The sequence below is a fragment of the Dipodomys spectabilis genome, unplaced genomic scaffold (assembly GCF_019054845.1).
Source record: "Dipodomys spectabilis isolate Male_0828 unplaced genomic scaffold, ASM1905484v1 ptg000363l, whole genome shotgun sequence".
Lineage (NCBI taxonomy): Eukaryota > Metazoa > Chordata > Mammalia > Rodentia > Heteromyidae > Dipodomys > Dipodomys spectabilis.
In genome coordinates this window covers 6,137,172-6,163,128 of record NW_024871040.1, presented here as the reverse complement: position 1 = coordinate 6,163,128, position 25,957 = coordinate 6,137,172, and the positions used below count along the sequence as shown (strand labels likewise).

At 42.5% G+C, this 25,957-nt stretch overlaps 1 protein-coding gene across 2 annotated transcripts in view; it reads left to right on the top strand.

Moving 5' to 3' along the window:
• Positions 1-25,957, top strand: part of Depdc5 (DEP domain containing 5, GATOR1 subcomplex subunit) — a 138,306-nt gene that overhangs the window by 15,751 nt on the left and 96,598 nt on the right. For both annotated transcript variants that reach the window (XM_042666295.1, XM_042666296.1), the window contains exons 8-15: positions 1,877-1,946; positions 8,200-8,278; positions 9,587-9,648; positions 15,637-15,706; positions 18,260-18,332; positions 22,299-22,402; positions 23,181-23,255; positions 25,741-25,875. In XM_042666295.1, coding sequence (XP_042522229.1) covers positions 1,877-1,946; positions 8,200-8,278; positions 9,587-9,648; positions 15,637-15,706; positions 18,260-18,332; positions 22,299-22,402; positions 23,181-23,255; positions 25,741-25,875 — 668 coding nt within the window. The remainder of the gene's footprint in view (positions 1-1,876; positions 1,947-8,199; positions 8,279-9,586; positions 9,649-15,636; positions 15,707-18,259; positions 18,333-22,298; positions 22,403-23,180; positions 23,256-25,740; positions 25,876-25,957) is intronic.

Here is a 25,957-nt window from a genome sequence, read left to right as displayed (position 1 = left end):
GAAAGAGGGCTGGACACATGGCTCAAGTGGTAGAAAATTTGCCTAGCATATATGAGACCCTGGCTTCAATCCATAGTGTAAAAGATATAAAGATTACTTTATAACTTTTTCTTTATATTGTATAGGTCTTTTGCTTTTTATTAAAAGAAAAGGTAAAGGATTTTTTGTTTCCCCAACAAGTTTTTTTTTTTTTTTCTTGTCGGTTGTGAGGCTTGAATTCTGGGTTTGGGTGCTGTCCCTCAGCTCTTCAGCTCAAGGCTAGTGCTCTACCACTTGAGCTACAGCACCACTTCTGGTTTTCTGAGTGGTTTCTTGTAGATAAGAGTCTCACAGAGTTTCCTGCTTGGGCTGGCTTTGAACCGTGATCCTCAGATCTCAACCTTCTGAGTAGCTGGGATTATAGGTGTGAGTCACCAGTGCCTGGCTTTCCCCAACAAGTTTTTAGGGGCTTAAGATTCTTTTTTTTTTTTTTTTTGTCAGTCCTGGGGCTTGAACTCTGGGCTTGGGCGCTGTCCCTACACTCTTCAGCTCAAGGCAAGCACTCTACCACTTGAGCCACAGCACCACTTCCAGTTTTCTAGTGGTTTATTGGAGATAAGAGTTTCACGGATATTTCTGCCCGGGCTGGCTTTGAACCACAATCCTCAGATCTCAGCCTCCTGAGTAGCTAGGATTACAGTTGTGAGCCACCGGCGCCTGGCTTAGGGGGTTAAGAGTCTTTTAAAAAATTCAAGCCGAGGGTCTGGCAAGGTGGCTCAGTGGTAGAGTGCTTGCGTTGCATGCATGAGGCCCTGGGTTCAATTCCTCAGCACCACATAAGTAGAAAAAGCCAGAAGTGGCTCAAGTGGTAGAGCACCAGCCTTGAGCTGAAGAGCTGAGGGACAGCGCCCAGGCCCAGAATTCAGGCCCCAAGACCAACAACAACAACAAAATTCAAGCCGGGTGCTGGTGGCTCATGCCTGTAATCCAAGCTACTTAGGAGACTGAGATCTAAAGATCTCCATTCATAGCCAGCCAGGGAAAGTAAGTCCATCAGACCCTTATCTCCAGTAAACCACCAGAAAACCAGAAGTACTGTGGCTCAAGTGATAGAGCACTAGCCTTGAGCTGAAGAGCTGAAGGACAGCACCCAGGCCCAGAGTTCAAGCCCCAAGACCAACAACAACAAAAAAATTCAATCAATGAAAGCATAACTTAAGAAGTGACTATGTCAGTATCAGAACATGCTACTTAAATTCATGTTACTGATATGATAAAGCAGTCTGCTATATGGTGAGCCAGGGGCTAGGAAATGGGTCTCTTCCTATGGTAACAGTTATTAGCCATGACTGTGATTTACTGTTGAGCAAAATGGGATAGTTTAGAATCTTTTTCTGTTAAGGAAACAATTTTTTGTAAATGTCTTAGATTTTGTGTACCTCATAAATCTCAGGCTTTTCTTCATTTTGTGTGGGTGAAAAGAATGATTTCTTGGGCCAGAGGTCTATAGCTTAATGGTAGAACATTGCCTAACATCTATGATATATAAAGCCTTGGGTTTGATCCTCAGGACCACAAATCAAAGCAAAACAAAAACTAAACAACAAAATAACAAAATTTCCACAGGAATAATCAGTTTTTAAGCTTATCAAGTCTTGGTATTGATGGTGCCTCATTTGACCTTCCCAAAACTCCAGTAGGAAGGAGGGAGCAGGACAGGATTTTGCAGGTTCTTTATGTTGGATATTTTGCTCACGGAGCTCTCTTTGGGAATATATGAACTGATCAAATCATTCAGGCATAAGTATCAGAGTAGATATAGCTGCTGGAAATTGCTCCTATCTACTTTTGGTTTAAAGTAAGGAATATGATAACTTATTTGTATGTCCCCTTTCAGGGCACAGGCTGGTGAGCTATGGGTGAAGAATGAGAAGGTCATGTGTGGTTATATCAGTGAAGATACCAGGGTAAGATTTATCAAATGCTTTTTTTGTGTTTCCCCCTCCCCCATATTACTATATCGAAATTCCTGAAATCAAACCAAAGGGACAAAAATCTTGTGATAACTACTACTTGCCCCAGTGGGACTAGTGTCAGAGACCTCTACAATTCTGATGTCTTACACTTGAAGCTCTCCACACTGAGGTTGGTCTTTCTTTTTCTGAATAAGTCTACTTAATATTATACATAGATTCTGGGTGCTAGTGGCTCATGCCTATAATCCTAGCTACTAGGAAGACTGAAATCTGGAAGATTACAGTTTGAGGCCAGCCCAAGCAGAAAAATTTGTGACTCCATCTCTAAAATAACCAATATAAGGTAAAACTTGAGGTGTGGCTCAAGTTATAGAGTACAAACAAACAAGCTGAGCAAAGTGAGAGTGAGGCCCTGAGTTCAAACACCAGTATTGCAGATCAGTTAATAAATATATTTTCAGAAATAAATGCACACGGGCTGAGAATGTGGATTAGTGGTAGAGTGCTTGCCTAGTATGCATGAAGCCCTGGGTTTGATTCCTCAGAACCACATAAACAGAAAAAGCTGGAAGTGGCACTCTGGCTCAAGTGGCAGAGTGCTAGTCTTGAGCAAAAAGAAGCTCAGGGACAGTGCCCAGACCTTGAGTTTAAGCACTAGGACTGGTGAAAAAAAAAAATATAAAAAGGAAAGAAAGAAATACACACATTTGCATTAGTAACAGATCCTGCATCATAAACATGAAGAAAGACCCCTGAAAAGGAATCCCCTTTTTTGGCTCCTCATTGTAGTTAAAAGAATTCAAATTGGGGGCTGGGAAGGTGGCTCAGTGGTAGAGTGCTTGCCTTGCATGCATGAAGCCCTGGGTTCGATTCCTCAGCACCACATAAGCGAAAAAAAAAAAAGCCAGAAGTAGCACTGTGGCTCAAGAAGTAGAGCACTAGCCTTGAGCTGAAGAGCTGAGGGACAGCACGCAGGCCCAGAGTTCAGTCCCCACGACCGGACCCCCCCCCCCCCCAAAAAAAAAAAAGAATCCAAATTGAGCTAGGCACCGGTAGCTTACCCCTGTTATTCTAGCTACTCAGGAGGCTGAGATCTGAGGATCACAGTTCAAAGCCAGCCTGGGCAGGCGAGTCTGTGAGACTCTTATCTCCAATTAACCACCAGAAAACTCTTTAAGTGGTGCTGTGGCTCAAGTGGTATAGTGCTTGCCTTCAGCTGAAGAGCTCAGGGACAGTGTCCAGGCCCAGAGTTCAAGCCCCATGACTGACCAAAAAAAAAAAGAATCCAAATTGAGCATGAGTTATGAACATTACTCATGCTGGTGAACCTCTCCTTTTTCTTGTCCCATTTTTTCTACCTGTCTTAAGAGCAGTATTTTCTCAAGTAGGGTGGTTTTCCCTCTCCAGGAGTCTTGGAGATGTCAATAGTTAGTTTTTTGTTTTTTGGTTTTTTTTTGCCAGGTCTGAGGCTTGAGCACTGTCCCTGAGCTTCTTTTGCTGAAGACTAGCACTCTAACACTTGAGCCACAACACCACTTCCTGCTTTTTCTGTCTTTGTTGAATGGAGGAATCGAACTGAAGGCTTCATGCATGCTAAGCAAGCACTCTACCATTGAGCCACATTCTTAGCCAGCTTTCATTATTATTTTTTTTTTTAAATTTTTATTTTTTATTGTGAAAATACTGTACAGAGGGGTTACAATTACATGGGCAAGATAATGAGTACATTTCTTTTTTTTTTTTTTTTTATTGTGAACATACTGTACAGAGGGGTTACAATTACATGGGCAAGATAATGAGTACATTTCCTATCAAGCATTGTAGCCTCCTCCTTTGTTTCCCCTTCCCATCCCTTCCCATCCTGCCCCCCGCCCCCTATTATTATTAGTAATAAGGTTTTTTTTTTTTGTCAAAATACCCTACAGAGGGGTTACAATTACATGAGCAAGGTAAAGAGTACATTTCTTTAAAATTTTTTTTTTTGTCAGTCGTGAGGCTTGAACTCTAGGCTTGGGCGCTGTTCCTCAGCTCTTCAGCTCAAGGCAAGCGCTCTACCACTTGAGCTACAGTGCTACTTCCAGTTTTCTGGTGGTTTATTGGAGATAAGAGTTTCTAGTGGTTTATTGGAGATAAGAGTTTCAGGGACTTTCCTGCCTGAGCTGGTTTTGAACCGTGATCCTCAGATCTCAGCCTCCTAAGTAGCTAGGATTACAGAGAGCTGGCTTTGAACCGTGATCCTCAGATCTCAGCCTCCTAAGTAGCTAGGATTACAGACGTGAGCCACCTGCGCCCAGCTAAGAGTACATTTCTTAGCAAGCATTGTTGCCTCCTCCTTTTTTTCCCCTTACCATCCCTGCCCACCCATCCCCCCCAGCTTTTTTTTTATTTAGAAAAATAAGTGGGATGTAGTGGTACACATATAATAGTTCTTAGTACTTGGAAGGCTGAGGCAGGAGAATCTTACATTTGAAGCCAGCCTGGGTTACATAATAAGATCATTTGTTTTTTAAAAAAAATGACAGGTACTGGTGGCTCATGCCTGTAATCCTTGCTTCTCAGGAGACTGAGCCCTGAGGATCACCTTTGGAGCCAGCCCAGGCAAATCTGTGATATCCTTACCGCCAATTAACTACTGCAAAACTGGAAGTGGAGTTGTGGCTCAAAGTGGTAGGGTGCTACCCTTGAGCAAAAAGCTCAGGGACAGTGCCCAGGCCATGGCTTGAAGCCCTATGACTGACCAAAAAAAAGAAGAAGAAGAAAATAGGGCTCAGGGTATAGTTCAATGGTAGCATGTTGCCTACTATGTATGAGGTCCTTTTAAAAAAAGAAAACCAAACAAAACAGCAATAAAGGTGAGAATGAAAAATAAAGCAGGGGCTGAGAGGTTGGCTCAGTGGTAGAGTGCTTGCCTTGAATGTGTGAGGCCCTGGGTTCGATTCCTCAGCTCCACATAAGCAACAACAACAACAAAAAAAACCCAGAAGTGATGCTGTGGCACAAGTGGTAGGGTGCTAGCCTTGAGCTGAAGAGCTGAGGGACAGCACCCAGGCCTAGGGTTCAACTCCACGACCGACAAAAAACAAAATAAAACAAAACAACTAAAGCAAAAAAGTGCTAAAGGCATGGCTCAAGTGGCAGAGGGGCCCTGGAAAAAAAAGTAAACAAGCCGGGTGCCAGAGGCTCACACCTGTAATCCTAGCTACTCAGGAAGCTGAGATCTGAGGATCCCAGTTCAATGCCCCGGGCAGGAAATTGGTGAGACTCATATCTCCAACTAACTACCAGAAAACTGGAAGTGGCGCTGTAGCTCAAGTGGTAGAGCTCTCACTTTGAGCTGAAGAGCTGAGGGACAGCATCCAGGCTCAGTGTTCAAGGTCCATGACCAACAAACCAAAAAAAAAGTAAACAAAAGGCACCCAAATCCCACATACCCATACCCAGGGATGCTCAGAAGTAATGTTTTCAAATTTTTATTTCCTCCTAGTCTTCATGTTTCCTTTTTTCCTCCCTCCCTTCCTCCCTCCCTCCCTCCCTCCCTCCCTCCCTCCTTCCCTCCCTCCCTCCCTCCCTCCCTCCCTCCCTCCTTTTCTTCCTTCCTTCCTTCCTTCCTTCCTTCCTTCCTTCCTTCCTTGAACTCTGGGCCTGGGTGCTGTCCTGAAGCCTTTTTATACTCAAGGCTAGCACTCTACTGCTCTAGCCACAGAGCCACTTCTGGTTTTTGAGTTATTTATTGGAAGTAAGAGTCTCATGAGGCTTTTGTGCCTGGGCTAGCTTTCAGCCATGATCTTCAGATGTCAGCTTCTTCTTTTTTTTTTGTTGGTCATGGGGCTTGAACTCTGGGCTTGGGTGTTATCCCTGCGCTCTTCAGCTCAAGGTGAGCACTCTGTTGCTTGAGCCACAGCACCACTTCTGGTTTTCTAGTGGTTTATTGGAGATAAGAGTCTCACAGACTTTCCTGCCTGGGCTGGCTTTGAACCTTGATCCTCAGATCTCAGCCTCCTGAGTAGCTAGGATTACAGGTGTTAGCCACCAGCGCTCGGCTTGATGTCAGCTTCTTGAGTCATTAGGGTTATAGGCATTAGCCACTGACACTGACTTTCATGTTTCTATATATTAGAGAAGGAGGGTGAATTACTGTTAACTAACTTAAGGCCCAGGGACTAGAAAAAGTCTAGAGTGAATGTCTTTGAAGTCTGCTTTTAATGAGCCAGGTCTCTAATAAACTAAAGGAGTCAGAGATTTGCATTCTGCTATTGCCAGACTGCTTGAAGGTTTCAGGGAAGAGGGACAGGCTGGATAAGTGCTCTGTGGTAAAGCACGCACAGCCAAAATCCTCTTATGCTTTTCCTTGAGGCAGTCTGGGCAAAGGGGAGGTATGATATGAATTAAAATTTATTACACTGGCAACTCATCCTTTGGCATGTCTTTGTTTAAGCTCTGCCTCCATAATGGAGTTTTCGTGATTTTCCCAGCCATATTCACTGCATTTCTTGTGTGAGTCTTCATGGAACATTTATATATGTTACAATAGTGTGCTCTTCCTTATCCAGTGTTACAATAAGTTCCAAGATAGCATGGATCAGATCTTACAGCTTTTGATGGCAAAGGTCAGAGAAAAACCTTAGTAACTAATTAGTGTAGATTCTGGTGGTTGGACTCTAGGCTTTGATTTCTCACTTAGCTTTTGTTCTACCATTTGAACCACACCTTCACTTTTGCTATTTGCTGGTTAATTGGAGATTAACCTACAAATCCTGGATTTGTCTGCCTAGGTTGGCTTAGAACCTTGATTCCTAGATTTTAGCCTGCTAAGTAGCTAGGGTGATAGTTGTGAGCCACACATGCTTCAGCAAGTAAATGAAAAAAAAAATGTATAGCTGTCCAGGCGCTGGTGGCTCACGCCTATAATCCTAACTACTCAGGAGGTTGAGATCTGAAGATCGAAGTTCAAAGCCAGCCAGGGCAGGAAAGTCCATGAGACTCTTATCTCCAATTAACCACCAGAAAACTGGAGTGGCTTTGTGGCTCAAGTGGTAGAGCACTAGCCTTGAGCTGAAGAGCTGAGAGACAGTATGGAGGCCCAGAGTTCAAGCCCCATGACCGATCAAAAAAAAAGAAAAAGAAAAAAAAGTGTGGATAAAGTTGCTTTTAGAAGTCTTGCATCAAAATTAATAGATTTGTTTTTGTTTTTTTGTGCAGGTTCTGGAGCTGAACTCAGGGCCCTTGGTATTGTCTCTGAGCTTTTGTGCTCTAGGCTGACTACCATTTGAGTCACAGCTTTACTTCCAGCTTTTGGATAGTTAACTAGAGATAAGAGTCTCGGGGTGGGGGTGGTGGGGAAGGATGGGAAGGGGAAACAAAGGAGGAGGCTACAATGCTTGATAAGGAATATACTCATTATCTTGCCCCTGTAATTGTAATTCCTCTGCACAGTATTTTCACAATAAAAAAAAAAAATTAAAAAAAAAAAAAAAAAAGGGTCTCACAGACTTTTCTGCCCAGGTTGTATTTGAACCTCATCCTTAGATCTCAGCCTCGTGAATAGCTGGGATTATAGGTATAAGCCACTGGTGTCTGGCTCAGATTTTTTTTTTTTTTTTTTTTGTCAGTTGAGCGTCTCAAACTCAGGGCCTGGAAACTGTCCATGACTTCTTTTGGGCAAGGCTTTACCACTTTGAGCCACAGCTCCACAGGCCGTTTTTGAGTGGTTAATTGGAGTTTAAGAGTCTTTCTAGGATTTTTCTGCCTGGATTGGCTTTGAACCTTGATCCTCAATCTCAGCCTCCTAAGTAGCTAGGATTATAGGTGTGAGCCACCAGCACTCAGTGTTGCTGTTGTTGTTTTAATATGGGAAAGAAACACAAAATTTAGTTGGGCCCCACCATACCAAGTTTTAAGTGTGTATTCAGTGTTTTAAGTATTATTTACATTGTCATGAAACAATCTTCAGAAACTCTGTATCACTTTTTTTTTGTCTGTCATGGGACTTGCACTCTGGACCTGGGCTCTGTCCCTCAGCTCTTCAGCTCAAGGATAGCATTCTACCACTTGAGGCACAATGCTACTTCTGGTTTTCTGAGTGGTTTATTGGAGATAAGAGTCTCACAGACTTTCCTGCTTGGGCTGGCTTTGAACTGTGATCCTCAGATCTCAGCCTTCTGAGTAGCTAGGATTACAGGCATGAGCCACTGGTGCCCAGTTTTACTTGCTTTTTAATGCAATTTTGTTCTTTTGTTTGTTTCAGGTGGTGTTCCGTTCTACGTCAGCTATGGTTTACATATTTATTCAGATGAGCTGTGAAATGTGGGATTTTGATATTTATGGTACTGTTCTTCACTAAGTATTGATTGTTATTGCCACTGGGGAGAGTTTTCTGGTTTCCCCAAGTTTGTATTTTACATTAAGCTCTTGGTATTGTTTAAAGTAGTGTTTTGTTGCTAAATTAGATTATTTCTTTACTTATCTCTTGTCTATTTATATAATTTCCCTCTTTTCCCTTCCTACTTTCTTTCTAGACAAGGTCTTGCTAGGTAGCCACTAAGCTTTTATTTATTTTCTCATCACTTCCAGAAATAACCTAGTTTATTTTATTGTATTAGAATTAAGAGTAGAGGAATAAAAGTTTTATGAGGTGCTGATACTGAGTCTAACAATCAACTTCTAGGTTCATACAGTCCAAATTGATGTTTAGCAGAATTGAGAAATTAATTTTTGCTCTGAGTTAACAAGGTCAGATCAATGATAAGAACTATACATGGTCATCCAGGAGTGCCCTGGGTCTGTCAAATCATCTAGTACATTCTGAATATCACTGTGAGAATAACTATAGTTGGAGGTTGGGTTGTTTTCTCATTTTGAAGGTACATGTATTAGTTAATCATCAGGCTTTTAAAATAAAATTTGTTTATTTTGATGGTTCTGGGGTTCAAACGCAGAGCCTTTTGCTTGATAAACAGAGTCTCTACTCCTTGAATCTTGAGGATGAAATATACCGTCAACCCATTTAGGAATTTTTTTCAGACTTTGTATTTTACCTTGAAGTCATGGCCTATAAGTAAGGCAAATATTAAAGTTACCTTGATAGGATTATGATTTTTTTTTTTGCCAGTCCTGGGGTTTGAACTCAGAGCCTGAACACTGTCCATGAGCTTTTGCTCAAGGCTACCACTCTTATCACTTGAGCCACAGCACCACTTCTGGCCTTTTCTGTTTATGTGATACTACGGAATTGAACCCAGAGCTTCAAGAATGCTAGGCAAGCACTCTACTACTAAGCCACATTCCCAGCCCTTTATGATCTTTTTGAAAGAACAGAGCCCACCTCTTTCTCTTTGGTTCCATTCTTTCTTTTTTTTTTGTTGGTTGTGGGGCTTGAACTCTGGGCCTGGGCGCTGTCCCTCAGCTCTTCAGCTCAAGGCTAGCGCTCTACCACTTGAACCACAGCGCCACTTCCGGCTTTTTTCTTTTTGCTTATGTGGTGCTGAGGAATCGAACCCAGGGCCTCAGGCATGCAAGGCAAGTGCTCTACCTCTGCGCCACCTTCCCAGCCCCCCTGGTTCCATTCTTATAACTTTATTTAGAGAAGAAACTACAAGAAATTTAAGAAGTCCTAACTTTCTGTTTCCTTTCAGGGGATCTGTATTTTGAGAAAGCTGTGAATGGTTTCCTTGCTGATTTGTTTACTAAGTGGAAGGTATGTTTCTTCTTCTTATCAAGCATTGTTGCCTCCTCCTTTGTTTCCCCTTCCCATCCCTTCCTATCTTCCCCCCCACACCCCCATGCTTCTCCCCTCAAAGGTATGTTTCTTCATACACACTAATTTCATTGGTTAAAATTGCTCAGTGCAGGTTTTATTTTTAATGCACTCCTTCAATGCACTCTTTCTTTCTTTCTTTCTTTTTTTTTTTTTGTCGGTCATGGAGCTTGAACTCTGGGCCTGTGCTCTGTCCCTCAGCTCTTCATCTCAAGGCTAGCGCTCTACCACTTGAGCTACAGAGCCACTTCCAGTTTTCTGGTGGTTTATTGGAGATAAAAGTTTCACAGACTTTCCTGCCTGGGCTGGCTTTGAACCGCAATCCTTTGATCTCAGCCTCCTGAGTAGCTAGTATTACAGGCGTCAGCCACTGGTGCCCGATGCACTCTTTCTTTTAATATACTTAAAAAAAAAATGAGTTATTTTAGCTAACATTTCAACTCTAGGTTTTAAATTGCTTTAATCACCTCAACAAGATAAAGAACATTTATGAAAAACCCATAACTACTATCATAGTAAATCGTGAGCAACTATAAACTCTTAGATCAAGAATAAGGATGTTAGCTTTTCTAACCAGTATCCTACAGTTGTACTAGAAGCACTAGACAGAGCAACTAGACAGAAAAGAAATAAAAGAGATCCAAGTTGGAAAAGAAATAAAGCAGTACAATATCCACAGGTATTTTTTTTCCTCCCTCTAGTACTGGGGTATGAACTCAGGCTTCACATTCTTGGCTTGGCTTTTTTGAACACAGCTGCTCTCTTGTTGCTTAAGCTACAGCTTCCCTTCCAGCTTTTTTTTTTGCCAGTCCTGGGCCTGGATGCTGTCCCTGAGCCTCTTTGTGCTCAAGGCTAGTATTCTACCACTTGAGCCACAGTGCCACTTCTGGCTTTTCCTGTTTATGTGGTACTGAGGAATTGAACCCAGGGCTTCATGCATGCTAGGCAAGCACTTTACCACTAAGCCACCTTCCCAGCCCCACTTTCAGTTTTTTGATGGTTAATTGGAGATGAGAGTCTTTCTGATTTGTCTGCTCAGGTTGGCTTCAAGTCATGATCCTTAGATATCAGCCTCTTGAACAGTTAGGATTAAAGATGTGAGCCACCAGTACCCAGTCTACATTTTTTTTTTTTGTGCTAGTTCTGGGGCTTGAACTCAGGGCCTGGGCACTGTCCCTGAGCTTTATTGCTCAAGTCTAGTGCTCTATCATTTCAGTCATATCTCCACTTCCAGCTTTTTGGTAGTTCATTGGATATAAGAGTCTCACAGGTTGGGTGCCAGTAGCTCACGCCTGTAATCCTAGCTACTCAGGAGGCTGAGATCTGAGGATCGTGGTTCAAAACCAGCTGGGGCAGGAAAGTCCGTAAGACTCTTATCTCCAATAAACGACTAGAAAACTGGAAGTGGCGCTGTGGCTCAAACAGTGCTGTGCTCCCTTGAGCTGAAGAGCTGAGGGACAGCTTCCAGACCCAGAGTTCAAGCCCAATGACTGACAAAAAAAAAAAAAAAAGAGTCTCGCAGACTTTTACAGAACTTAAGGATAGTAGTTGGAGGTATAGTTCAAGTGGTTGAGAACTTGCTTTAATAAACATGAGGGGGAGGGGATGGTAGGGGGAAAACAATGGAGGGGGTAACAGTGTTCAAGAGGAAGTGTACTCATTACCTCACTCATGTAACTGTAACCCTCTGTATAGTATCTTTACAATAAAAAAAAAAAAAAAAACACAAAAAATGTGAGGGGAGCTGGGAAGGTGGCTCAGTGGTAGAGTGCTTGCCTTGCATGCCAGAGGCCCTGGGTTCGATTCCTCAGCTCCACATAAGCAAAAAGAAAAAAGCCGGAAGTGGCGCTGTGGCTCAAGTGGTAGAGGACTAGCCTTGAGCTGAAGAGCTGAGGGACAGCGCCCAGGCCCAGAGTTCAGGCCCCACGACCGGACCCAAAAATAAACTTGAGGTCCTGAGTTGAAGTTCCAATACTTCCCTTAAAACAACAAAACAAAATCCTGGATACTTGATACTTGACCTTTATTCAGTGTGAAAAACATCCTCCTGTTGGGTGTTAGTGGCTCAGGCCTGTAATCCTAGCTACTCAGGAGGCTGAAATCTGAGGATCACAGTTCAAAGCCAGCCCTGGCAGGAAAGTACTCCGTGAGGCTCTTATCTCCAATAAACCACTAGAAAACCGGAAGTGGTGCAGTGGCTCAAGTGGTAGAGCACTTGCCTTGAGCTGAAGAGCTGAGTGACAGCATTCGGCCAAGTTCAAGCCCCACAACCGACAAAAAAAAAAATTCTCCTATTCAAAGGAGTACTTTAATCAAAGTGTATTTCATATTGTGTTGTGTGACAGAGCATAAAGTTTTATTTTTACACTATTTATGGGTTTTTTTTTAGTTTTTTTTTTGTCTTGGGACTTGACCTCTGAGCTTGGGTGCTGTCCCTTAGCTCTTCAGCTCAAGGCTAGCCCTCTACTGCTTGAGCCACAGGGTACTTCTGGTTTTCTGGTTTTCTGGTGGTTAATTAGAGATAGGAGTTTCATGGATTTTCCTGCCTGGGCTGGCTTTGAACTGTGATCCTCAGATCTTAGCCTCCTGAATAGCTAGGATTATAGGCTGGTGCCCGCTGCAATTTTTTTTTATTATGATTAAATGATTACATAAATTTCACAGTATTGTGGGATAGTGATACCTAGTTAAAATCACAAACACATTCTAACCTTCATGGGACAAATTGTCTTTATCGTGGTCTATAAAATTTATGAGTTCTATGAACTTTGGCAATACAGTTATTTCTTCCACATTGGGTGATATGTACATTTCTCTCCTTTTGCTTAATGTCGGCTGTTCCCTCTATCCCTCTCATTCCCTCCCTCCCATCGCTGCCATTGAGTTGCTTAGTTTGGTTTGATCAGTGTCCAGTGCAGCTGATGGTTCCTGCTGTTGTATGTTTTCCCGTTTCCCTCTGTTTCTGTGTCCTCCTCCTAGTTTCCCTTCAATGTGCACATATATACCATATATGTGGTCAGCAACAGAGCATAAAGTTTTGATTAAAACCAACTGCTTAAAATTAAAGTTCTGGTCCAATTATCTTTTTGATCTTGGATAATTACTAAATCTCTAATTTCCAAGGCTGAAAAATGGAGATGATAATAGTCTGTATCTCCTCCAGCATAAAAAAATTGAGAGACAAGTCAAGCACTGGTGGATCATGCATGTAATCCTAGCTACTCAGGAGGCAGAGATCTTAGGATCACAGTGCATAGCCAGCCGGGCAGGAGTCTGTGAGACTTTAAAAAATTTTTCTTTTTGTCAATTGTTGGACTTGAACTCAGTTTCTGGGTACTGTCCCTGAGCTCTTTCACTCAAGGCTGGTTCTCTACCATTTGAAGCCATAGGACTACTTCCAGTTTTCTGTTGGTTAATTGGAAATAAGAGTCCCATGGACTTTTCTGCCTGAGCTGGCTTTAAACTTTGATCCTTAGATCTCAGTCTTCTGAGAAGCTAGGATTATAGGCATGAGCTGTCAGCTCCTGGCTTCTGTGAGACTCTTTTTTTTTTTTTTTGGGTCCGGTTGTGGGGCCTGAACTCTGGGCCTGGGTGCTGTCCCTCAGCTCTTCAGCTCAAGGCTAGCGCTCTACCACTTGAGCCACAGCGCCACTTCCGGCTTTTTTCTTTTGGCTTATGTGGTGCTGGGGAATCGAACCCAGGGCCTCATGCATTGCAAGGCAAGCGCTCTACCACTGAGCCACCTTCCCAGCCCTCTGTGAGACTCTTATCTCCAGTTAACCACTAGAAGACTGAAGTGGAGCTGTGGCTCAAAGTGGTAGAGCACTAGCCTTGAGCAGAAAAGCTCAGGGACAGCCCCCAGGCCCTGAGTTCCAGCTCTGCAACTGATGGGGGATGTGTGTATGTGTGTGGGGGGGGCATTTGAGAAATAGTTAGCCAGGTGCCAGTGGCTTAATCTTAGCTACTCAGGAGGCTGAGATCTGAAGATTATGGTTCAAAGCCAATTGGGGCTGGAAAGTCCTTGAGACTCTTATTTCTAATTAACTAACAGAAAACTGGAAGTAGAGTAGTGGGCTCACATGGTAACCTTGAGCAGAGAAGCTCAGGGACAGTGTCCAGACCCTGAGTTCAAGCCCCAGATAATTAATTAGTTGGTAGCTAACAAAGACCATCTCTTCCTATTGTGTTCTTGGTACTGTAGCTTATATTTATGAATATCTGTCCACTTGAGATGTATTCATTTAGGAATACAAGTTGGCATATAGTGTATTCAGTTGTATACCTCTGTCATAAATGTTGAATTTTGTCAGTGTGGTTGGGATAGAGATCAGGTTGGGCCCAGGATGAATTAAAACTAAGCTTGCTGGCTCATTGGTGCAAACAACATTTTATTTCCATTTATAAATAACCTGATTCCAGGATGCTGGGCTCCAGACTTCATAGAAATATGTACCCACTAGTCTTCCTCTCCATTGAAATGGCAATTCATAGTCTTCTTGGCTTATCTCCTCCCATGCAGGAGCCCCCAATCCTCATCCTTTGATGTGTTTGGTTTTCCTGTTCCCTAAACTGGAATTTTGAAGACATGAAAGAAACACTGCAAAGGGTCTGGGAAGGTGGCTCAGTGGAAGAGTGCTTGCCTTGCATGCATGAGGCCCTGGGTTCGATTCCTCAGTACCACATAAGCAGAAAAACCTAGAAGTGGTGCTGTGGCTCAAGTGGTAGAGTGCTAGCCTTGAGCTGAAGAGCTGAGGTACTGTGTGTGCCCAGGCCCAGAGTTCAGACCCCTACAACCTACAAAAAAAATTAAAAAAATTAAAAAGCACTGCAAGCTAGGTGCTGGTAAATCCTAGCTATTCAGGAAGCTGAGTGCCAAGTATATTGGTTTGAAGCTTGCCCAGACGGGAAAGTCCCACAGACTCTTATCTACACTACATTTTCTAAAAAAAAGAAAGTCAGAAGTGGAACTATGGCTTAAGTGGTAGCACACTACCCTTGAGCAAAAAAGCACTGGCACAGTGCCCAGGCCCTGAGTTCAAGCCCCAAGACTGGCAAATGAAACAAAATAAATAACATTGTAAAACCTGGTGCCAGTGACTCATGCCTGTAATCCTAGCTACTCAGGAGGCTGAGATCTGAGGTTCAAAACCAGCCTGGGCAGGAAAGTCCAGACTCTTATCTCCAATTAACCACCAGAAAACAGAAGTGGTGCTCAAGTGGTAGAGCGCTAGCCTTGAGCTGAAGAGCTCAGGGACAGGGCCCAGGCCCAGAGTTCAAGCCCCACGACCAAAACAAACAAACAAAAAACCCACTGCAAAACAGGCACAGGGCTGGGAATGTGGCTTAGTGGAAGAATGCTTGCCTTGCTTGCATGAAACCCTGGGTTCGATTCCTCAGCACCACATAAGCAGAAAAAGACGGAAGTGGTGTTGTGGCTCAAGTGGTAGAGCACTAGCCTTGAGTTGAAGAGCTGACGGACAGCGCCCAGGCCCAGAAGTCAGGCCCCATGACTGACAAAAAAAAAAAAAAGCTCAGGGACGGTGCCCAGGCCCTGAGTTCAAGCCCCAGGACTGACAAAAATAAAAACACAAAAAAAAAACAAAACAAAAAGACAGGTACAGATACCATAAGTCTCTGACCTTGAGCTGATCAAGTTTTTGCCAGTGCCATCAACAGTTGAGCAATAGGGATCCTTTGTGAAGATTTGCCACTTTGCTGACACTTGTCACATTCTTGGGACTTAAAGCAACTTGCCCATGATCTCATAGTAATAAATTTTGGAGGCAGGACTTGTAGGCTTCGATTCTCAGCAGTCCTCCATCCTTACAGATTGCTTCCAACAACTATATGAAATTAGCCAACCTGACAGTGCTGCTTAGCCTCCTATAATTGATTACTTGACCCTGCTTTTTCTCTTCTTGTACCTAGGAGAAGAACTGTAGTCATGAAGTAACAGTGGTCCTGTTTTCTCGAACTTTCTATGATGCAAAATCAATTGGTGAGTAACTTTTTCTCTTACAATTAATATTATTATTGTCCCCTCCCCTGCCCCACCCCCAGCTTCTTTTTGGTCAATACTGGGATGTAAACTCAGTTGCTTACACTTGCTAGGTAAGCCATGTTCCAGCAACATACTATATTTTTCAAGACACAGGGTACTGCTGTGTTGCCCAGCCTGGGCCCAAACTACTGGGCTAAAAAGATTTTCTTGCTTCAGCTTCCTGAGTAGATGGGATAGTATGTGCATGCTGCCTCATCCAGCTTCCTACAGTTTCATTCTCCCTCCCTCCCTCCCTTCCTTCCTTCCTTCCTTCCTTCCTTCCTTCCTTCCTTCCTTCCTTCCTTCCTTCCTTCCTTCCTTCCTGTCTCTCTGTTTCTCTTTCTTTTTCTCTCCTTCCTTCTTTTTTTCCTTTCTTATGCCAGTATTGGTTTTTTTCCTTAGTATTTGAGGTAAATTATTTTATTTAGCATTATTTGGGCAATAGATGGTTGACACATGAAGTCACTTGAAGCTTGATTATTTGCGATTTATTTAAGCAAATAATCAGGGATCTTTGTAGACTAAAGATATTGAACTATGTTCAGTTATACCAATTCAATATGGACATAAAAATATATTATTGTTTTTAGTAAATTAAAGATTTGAAGTTACTCTTTTGGGTAGCTTACCTTTAGAATAAGAACTTAGATAGCTTAAGGTTCCTTTACAGCCTCATGAAAATGTAGTGTCAAATTTAACTCAAGAAAACATAACATAATTTAAAGTCTTATTTCTTAAGTGTGCTTATGGTTATAAACAAGCAGGTATATAGTTTTAGAAATCTGAACAGTAATCAGATAATATAATCAGTATTGGTGTTTGAACTCTAAGCTTCTTGTTTTTGCCCATTTTTGTCAACTGCTGGTTGGTGCTCTACCACTTGAGCCACACCCATCTTCTCTCTGGCTTCTTGCTGGGCATTTGGACATAAGAGCTCCTGATTTGTCTGTCTGGGCTGTCTTCAAACCTTGATTCTCAGATCTCAGCCTTCTGCGTAACTAGGATTATAGGCATGAGCCACTGGCCCCTAGCTTCATATTTTTGTTTTTGTTGTTGTTATTGACATCAATTAGTTATATAATAGTTTTTCATTTTGGCATGTCCATGTGTATGTATTATATATAATATATAAAAATATATGTGTTTTATATATTATATATAACATATATATTGTTATATGTAGCATATATAATATATATAATACACACACATGCACAATTTGCTTTGATTATCTTTACCCCCCTCTGTCATTGTTTATTATCTCTTCTCCCCTTAACAAGCCAATCTCAAAAGGCTTCATTGTTCCATTTTTACCGATACCCATGAAGTATATTGACCATGTTCACCATTCCCACTCTAACTTGTACCTGTCCTCTGTACATAATCTGTTTACATTCCTGTCATTCATGACTTTAAGTGTATGCTAGTAATTCAAAGAGGTTTCACCATGGTATTTTTAATTTTTTTGTCGGTTGTGGGGCCTGAACCCTGGGCCTGGGTGCTGTTCCTCAGCTCTTCAACTCAAGGCTAGCACTCTACCACTTGAGCCACAGTGCCATTTCTGGCTTTTTTCTGCTTATGTGGTACTGAGGTATCGAACCCAGGGCCTCATGCATGCAAGGTAAGCACTCTACCACTGAGCCACCTACCCAACCCCTCACCACGGTATTTTACACATACATATACAGATCTTTAGTCAGATTGATTTCCTTGCTTACACTCATTGTCTCCATCCTCACTACCCACTATTCAGCAGCTTTCAGTGAGTTTAGCTCAGCTATCTTCATACTCAGATGCAATGTATTGTTTGCTCTCTCACATTCTTCTTTTCCTTTCTCTATCACCTGAAATAGTCCCATAGTTAAAAACATCACACACACACACACACACACACACACACACACACACACACACACACACACACACACACACACACAGGATTCTCTTGCAGGTTTTTTTTTTTTGTTGTTGTTGTTGAATATCTCTCTCCTTCATCTGCAGCCATTCTTTATTCATCTTCTCCATAGTTGTTGTAGGGAATAGGTAAAGTAGAAATAGCACAATATGTAGTACACGTAAAAGTCTGTAGAGCTGGGCACTGGTAACTCAAAACTTGTAATTCTAGATACTCAGGAGGCTAAGACCTGAGGACTGTAGTTCAAAGCCAGCCTAGGCAGGAAAGTCTGTGAGACGCTATGTTCAATTAAGCACCAGAAAACTGGAAATGGAGCTGTGGCTCAAAGTGGTAGAGCACTAGCCTTTAGCAAAAGAGCTCAGGAACAGTGCCCAGACCCTGAGTTCAAGCCCCATGATGGACAAAAAAAAGATTAAGGGCATTGATCCATCCTACAACCAAGTATGTATGTATGTATGTATATATAGACATATATGTATAAATATTTATATTCGTGTTGTTTTGTGATGCAAATCTTCAACCTACAAGAGGAAAACAACAAAACCCCGAACTTGTCTTATCAGTCTGATCTGCCTAATTCATTTTCTCTATTTCAGATGAATTTCCTGAGATAAACCGAGCCTCAATTCAACAAGATCACAAAGGGCGATTCTATGAAGACTTCTACAAGTATGTCTGCATTCTTTTTTTTTTTTTAAATTTTTTTTTTTTGTGAACATACTGTACAGAGTATGACTGCATTCTTTGCTTTTGCTGCGATACTGACTTCTTTTTTACATATTTTCTTTTTTTTCTTTTTATGAGAAAAGAACAAATTTTATTGTAGTATAAAAGTCTTAGGAGCACGTTACAACTACTCAGTTGTTTTAATAAACAAAAATGTTTTCCTTCCTAAATGTAAACATCCAGTAAATAAAACATACATAATATTCCAGCTATAGCAAAACCAGAACTTCACTTATGAAAGGTGTATTTTGGTGTATTTGGTGGTAAGGGTGGCTGTTTGTCTTAATACAAAAGTACTTCAATAGAACTAGGTCATTATTATTTAGTACTGTACTTCTTCACTCAGTTACCTTATTTGAGTAGAAAATCATTAATTTCTGTATAACTCTGGCTTTATGACCAGGCCACAGAAAGGATCTGAAATATCTAATGGTCATTTGGCTACACGTATATACATACATACATATATTTCTCTCTGTGTATCTATCTATCTATCTATCTATCTATTTTTTTTTTTTTTTTGCCGGTCACGAGGCCTGAACTCTGGGCCTGGGCGCTGTCCCTCAGCTCTTCAGCTCAAGGCTAGCGCTTTACCACTTCAGCCACAGCACCACTTCTGTTTATGTGGTGCTGAGGAATCAAACCCAGGGCCTCATGCATGCAAGGCATGCACTCTACCACTGAGCAACCTTCCCAGCCCCAATACAATATATATTATGTATGTATATATATGTATAGTACACACACACATGCATACAATGTGCTTTGATGAGCCTCACTCCCCTCTGTCAGTGTTTATTATCTCTTCCCCTCCTTATCAAACCAATCTCAAAAGGCTTCGTTATTCCATTTTCACCCATTCCCATAAAGTATATTGACCATGTTCACCCTCCCCACTTTTACTTGTACCCATACTCTGAACATGATCTGTTTACATTCCTGTCATTCATTATTTTTAAGTGTATGCTAGTTATTCAGAGAGGTTTCACCATGCTCAAGGCTAGCATTCTACTACGTTGAGCCATAGCACTACTTTTGGTTTTCTGGTGGTTAATTAGAGATAAGAGTCTCACAAATTTTCTTGCCCAGGTTGGCTTTGAGCTGAGATCTTCAGACCTTAGCCTTCTGAGTAGTTAGGAGCCATCAGTACCTGGCTTGTTTATTTTCTTTCTTTTTTTGCCTTTCTCAGGGCTTGAACTCAGGGCCTGGGCACTATCCCTGAGCTTCTTTGCATTCAAGGCTAGTGCTCTACCACTTGAGCCACAGCACTATGTCTAGCCTTTTCTGAGTAGTTTATTGGAGATAAGAGTCTCATGGACTTTTCTGCGTAGACTGGCAGGTGTGAGCCACCTGTGTCCAGTTTGTCATTTTTCTAACTTTATAAAAGCATTATTCCAAGTGTTTGTGGCTCACTGGTATAATCCTAGCTACTCAGGAGGTTAGGATCTGAGGATCACAGTTTAAAGCCAGTGGGATAGAAAAGTCTAGATTCAGAATTGGTGCTGTGGTTCAAGTGGTAGAGTGCTAGCCTTGAGCTGAAGAGCTGAGGGACAGTGCCCAGGCCCAGAGTTCAAGCCCCATGACCAGGAAAAAAAAGAAAAGAAAAACTTCCATTTAAACATGAGATGCCTGTAATTCTAGCTACTCAGGAGCCTGAGATCTGAGGATCTCAGGTTTTTTTTTTTTTTTTTTTTTTGGTCTGTCGTGGGGCTTAAACTCTGGTCTTGGGTGCTGTCCCTGTGCTTTTCAGCTCAAGGCGAGTGCTCTACCACTTGAGCCACAGTGCCACTTCCGGTTTTCTAGTGCTTTATTGGAGATAAGAGTCTCATGGAGTTTCCTGCTCAGGCTGGCTTTGAACCATGATCCTTAGATCTCAGTCTCCTGAGTAGCTAGGATTACAGGCCTGAGCCACCGGCGCCCGGCTTGAGGATCGTGGTGTAAAGCCATCCTGGGCAGGAAAGTTTGTGAGACTCTTATCTCCAATAAACCACCAGAAAACTGGAAGTGGTGCTGTGGCTCAAGTGGTAGAATGCTAGCCTTGGGCTGATAAGCTAAGATAGAGCAAGCCCTGGTACCAGCACACATATAAAAGAAGAAGAAAAAAAAAACAAACCCCAAAACACAGCACCCCAAAACCAGAACAAGACAAGATTTATTTTTAGAATAATTTTAGTTTTACAGAGAAATCATACATGGTATGTAGAGAAAAGAGACTTCCAATATTTTCTTCACTTATTCTAGTGTTAACATTTCATAGCCAAGTAACATTTCCCCAAACTAGAACATAAACATTCAGATAGTACTATTAACTAAGTTCACACTTTTCTAGTTCTTTTTTTATGGTTGGTGGTGGGGCTTGAACTCTGGGCTTGGGTGCTGTCCCTGGGCTCGGGTGCTGTCCCTGGGCTCTTCAGCCCAAGGCAAGTGCTCTACCATTTGAGCTACAGCGCACTTCCAGTTTTCTAGTGGTTTTTATTGAAGATAAGAGTCTCACGAACTTTCCTGCCCAGGCTGACTTTGAACCTTGATCCTCAGATCTCAGCCTCCTGAGTAGCTAGGATTACAGGCCTGAGCCACCAGTGCCAGGCTTTTTCTAGTTCTTACTAGTTATTTTTTCCCCTCGTACTCTTTATATTCTAGGATCAATTCCAGGAGACCTTGTAGACCTTGTAAATTTTTTATTGTAAAAAATTTCAACATTCAGAAGAGAAAATGAATGAATAAACAATTTAACATATCTGATGTCTGGATTTAGCATTTTTTGGGGGGGGGGGGGTCTGGTAGTGGGGCCTGAACTCTGGGCCTGGGCGCTATCCCTCAGCTCTTCAGCTCAAGGCTAGCACTCTACAGCACCACTTCTGGCTTTTTTCTTTTTGCTTATGTGGTGCTGAGGAATTGAACCCAGGGCCTCATGCATGCAAGGCAAGCACTCTACCACTTAGCCACCTTCCCAGCCCCTAGCAATTATTTTAATATAATTGTCTCATCTGCTTTTTGATTAAATTTTATATTAAAGTAAATCATAGAAATTTTAACATGTTATTCCTGTGGAAAAAAGAAACAAAATATAAGGGCATTTTAATATATAACCACATATTTAACAAAATTAATAATGGTTCTATTATATCATTCAATATCTGGTGGTGTTCCCATTTCTCTAATAGTCTTCCAAAGTGTTGTTTTGGGGTTTTTTTTGTGACCCAAGGCCTTGGCACATGCTGGACAATCATTTTAACGTTGATTTATCTACTAACCCCTACCCCATGACTACTCATGTTTGTCTACTATTTAGTAAAACAAAAAAGTTTTCTTCTTCCTTTTCATAGTGTAATCATTGACTTGTTGAAGAATCTGTGCCAATAGTTCTATAGAACTGTGCTTCTAGGGGCTGGGAAGGTGGCTCAGTGGTAGAGTGCTTGCCTTGCATACCTGAGGCCCTGGGTTCGATTCCTCAGCACCACATAAGCAAAACGAAAAAAGCCGGAAGTGGCGCTGCGGCTCAAGTGGTAGAGGGCTAGCCTTGAGCTGAAGAGCTGAGGGACAGCACCCAGGCCCAGAGTTCAGGCCCCACGACCAGACCCCCCCCCCAAAAAAAAAGAACTGTGCTTCTAAATTTCATTGATCATATTAACTACCCCCCTGCTGAACCTATTAAAATGCTTTTTTTTTTCTTTTTACCCTGGTACTGGGCCTCCAATTCAGGACCTTCCAGCTTTTTACTAGTTAATTGGAGATAAGAGGCTCATGGACTTTCCTGCCTGGGGTGGCTTCAAACGGTAATCCTCAGATCTCAGCCTCTTATAGACAGGAGCCATTGGCACCCTGCTTACCTTGAAATCTTGTAGGGGACCTATTGCTGTGTCTATAAGAGCTGCTCAGTATCTGTTTTCTGATAATAACTCCTTTCAGAGTGGTGGTGCAGAATGAGAGAAGGGAAGAATGGACTTCACTCCTCGTGACCATTAAAAAGCTTTTCATCCAGTATCCAGTGTTGGTGCGCCTGGAACAGGCAGGTACTGCTTCTGGGTAATAGAAGGTGCAGTGGGGAAAGAACATATAGGATGAAGGCTGGAGTCAGAATAGAGATTCATGCTCATTTCTGTATCCTTGCTGGGTGTAGTTTCTGTTTCAGGTCAGGTTTCTATATCTAGTGAAGACAGCTGTTCATTAAGTATCCAGTAAGTTAAACAGTGTTCCTAACAAAAGTGAAGGGAAGCTCGTACTGGTAGCTCATACCTGTAATCCCAGCTACTCAGGAGGCTGAGATCTGAGGATCATGGTTCAAAGCCAGCCTGGGGAGGAAAGTCCGTGAGACTTACCTCCATTAAACCACCAGAAAACCGAAAGTGGTGCTGTGGCTCAGTTGGCAGAGTGCTAGCCTTGAGCTGAAGAGCTGAGGGACACCACCCAAGCCCAGAGTTTAAGCCCCATGACCGACCAAAAAAGAAAAGTGAAAGGGAGCCAGGTGCCTGTGGCTCACGTCTGTAATCCTAGCTACTCATGAGGCTGAGTTCTGAGGATTGTGGTTCGAAGCCAGCCCAGGCAGGAAAGTCCAGGAGACTCTATCATTAACCACAAAAAAACTAGAAGTGGACTTAATTAGCAGAGCGCTAGCTTTGAGCACAAAAACTCAGGGACAGCGCCCAGGACATGAGTTCTAGCCCCAGGAATAACATAAAACAATTAAAATATAAAGTGAAGTGGGTCCTATAGAGTTAGCTGCTTTCCCCTTAGTATTTTACAGCTCACCTTTCATGAAATGCTTTTCCTTTTCTTGTACCTTTGCTTCAGAGGGCTTTCCTCAAGGAGAAAATTCTACCTCAGCCCAAGGAAACTACCTGGAGGCCATCAACCTTTCCTTTAATGGTGAGTGAAGCAATGTGAGCAAGCATCACAAAGTTTTCACATGGCTAGGGGCTTCCTATTACTGATACCCAGAGATTCAGATCTAGTGATGCTGTCCCCTCTCCCTTCTACCCAAATTCATTCAGGGTAGTAACCTCTGTTTGGATGGTATTAATGACCAACATTTAGCTCACAGGTCTTCTGTTGGGAAATTAACCTCACTTTTTCTTCTTCTGTTTTTTTGCTTTGTTTTGCCAGTGTTGGGTTTTGAATTCAGAACCTTCTACATGTTAGGCAGGCACTCTACCGTTGAGCTCCATCTGGTTATTTTGAGATGGAGTCTTGTTTTTTTTTTTTCTTGTCAGTCGTGGGGCTTGAACTCTGGGCCTGGGCGCTGTCCCTTCAGCTCTTCAGCTCAAAGCTAGTGTTGTACCACTTGAGCCACAGCACCACTTCCCGTTTTCTTGTGGTTTATTGGAGATCAGAGTCTCACGGATGTTTCTGCCCAGGCTGGCTTTGAACTGAGATCCTCAGATCTCAGCCTCCTGAGTAGCTAGGATTACAGGTGTGAGCCACTAGCACCTGGCTAGAGCCTTCTCCCCCGGGTCCATACCTGGATCACAGTCCACATATTTTTGGCTTCCCATTGTGTCTACTATGCCTACTTACACTCAGCTTTGGGTTGAGGAGTCTTGTGTGTATGCATGGGCTGGCTGATTTTAACCTATCAAGTAGCTAGGATTACAAATGTGAGCCACCAGTGCCCACCCCTCCCCCCCAATTTTTTTTTTTTTTTTTTTGCCAGTCCTGGGTCTTGAACTCAGGACCTGGGTGCACTGCCCCTGAGCTTCTTTTGCTCAAGGCTAGCACTCTCCTTCTGGCTTTTTCTGTGTATGTGGTACTAAGGACTTGAACCTAGGGCATCATGCTTATTAGGCAAGTACTTTACCACTAAGCCACATTCCCAGCCCAAAAGTCTATTTTTTTTAAGTTACAAGTTGCTAGAGTTCAAGTGTAGAAAGGTATGTTTAATAGCCTCCCCATTCCCATCTCATTAGTCCTTTCCTAAGAAGAGCCAGTTATTATTGAGTGATTTTTGTTTGTGTGTACCAATCCTGGAGCTTGAACCTAGGGCCTTAGTGATGTCCCTGAGCTTTTGAGGTCAAGTGTAGTGTTCTACCACTTTAATCACAGCTCCACTGCTTGCTTGCTTGCTTGCTTGCTTGCTTCCCTCCTTCCCTCCTTTCCTCCCTCGTTCCCCCCCTCCTTCCCTCCCTCCCTCCTTCCCTCCTTCCTTCCTTCCTTCCTTCCTTCTTTCCTTCCTTCTTGCCTTTCATAGTTTATTGGAGATAAGAGTCTCATGGACTTTCCTGCCTGGGCTGGCTTCAAGCTTTGATTCTCAGGTCTTAGCCTCCTGACTAGCTAGGATTATAGGTGAAGCCAATTATTAACAATGTGGAGTGATGTCTTCCTAAGATTTGTCTGCATTTAGGAGGTATCTGACATAACTATTATTTGCCACAAGAAAAACCTACTCAGTTTAAACAGAAAGGGAGAGTTAAGGAAGGATGCAAGGGCATGGTGGGGTAGCTAGGAAAGGCTTAAATGCCTTGTTGGAGAAGGTAGACATCTTGGTAGCTCTGAGAAACTGAGCAGCAGGAATTCCTGGAGTCACTCAGCACCCAGCAATCCTGCCTCTGTTCAGAATTTTACTTTCCAGTGGAAAGAATCTGATAGGCAGTGACACTGTATTTTTACTTTACTGTGTATATCACCTTCCCATGTGTCTCTGTGTCTAGGTTCTGGGAGAGTATTAGAGCATGATGTAATTTATTATTCAATCTTTTGTCATAGTTTATTATTCATTTATTTATTTTGTCCATTGTGGAGCTTGGACTCAGGGTCTGGGCACTGGCCTTGTGCCTCTTTGTGCTCAAGGCTAGCGCTCTACCACCCGAGCCACAGCACCACTTCCAGTTTTTGAGTGGCTAATTGGAGATAAAAGGCTCATGGGGACTTCTCTGCTTAGACTGGCTTTGAACCTCGATCCTCAGATCTCAGCCTCCTGATTAGCTAGCATTACAAGTGTGAACCACTGGCACCCAGCTGTCATATTTTCTTATCACAAACTTCCTATAGTATGAGTTGGAGAGACCAGAAATAAAATTAACTTGACAAAATTCCTGAAATTATCCTAACTTCCTGGTCTGTGCTCTGAAATTATTATCTTAGGTTAATGTTTCACCACAGATTCATTAATAAATGAATTAAATTTGACCATTTAAGTTGCACAAAGTAAGTCAATGAGGAGGATTGACAGTGATCAGAGGAGTCTAGTCCTGTGTTCAAGGAGTTGTTAATGCAGAAGAGGAAAGACAGATGTGAATATGACTAGGTCGAATGCAGGCCAGTAGAGATTGTTATGACTGACATATGCATAAAATGCTTGCCAGTCACTGGCAAAAAGCTGTAGTCTCATCATTGGGAATTTTTGTTTTGTTTCAAGTGTTTGACAAGCATTACATCAACCGTAACTTCGACCGAACTGGGCAGATGTCTGTGGTGATCACACCAGGAGTAGGTGTCTTTGAAGTGGACCGCCTACTTATGATCTTGACCAAGCAGCGGATGATAGATAATGGTAACACTCTCTGGCTTGTGCTTTTCTCATATGCTCATAGTCTGACTTTCCCTAAGATGGCTAAGCTTTCCCTGGGAGTTCC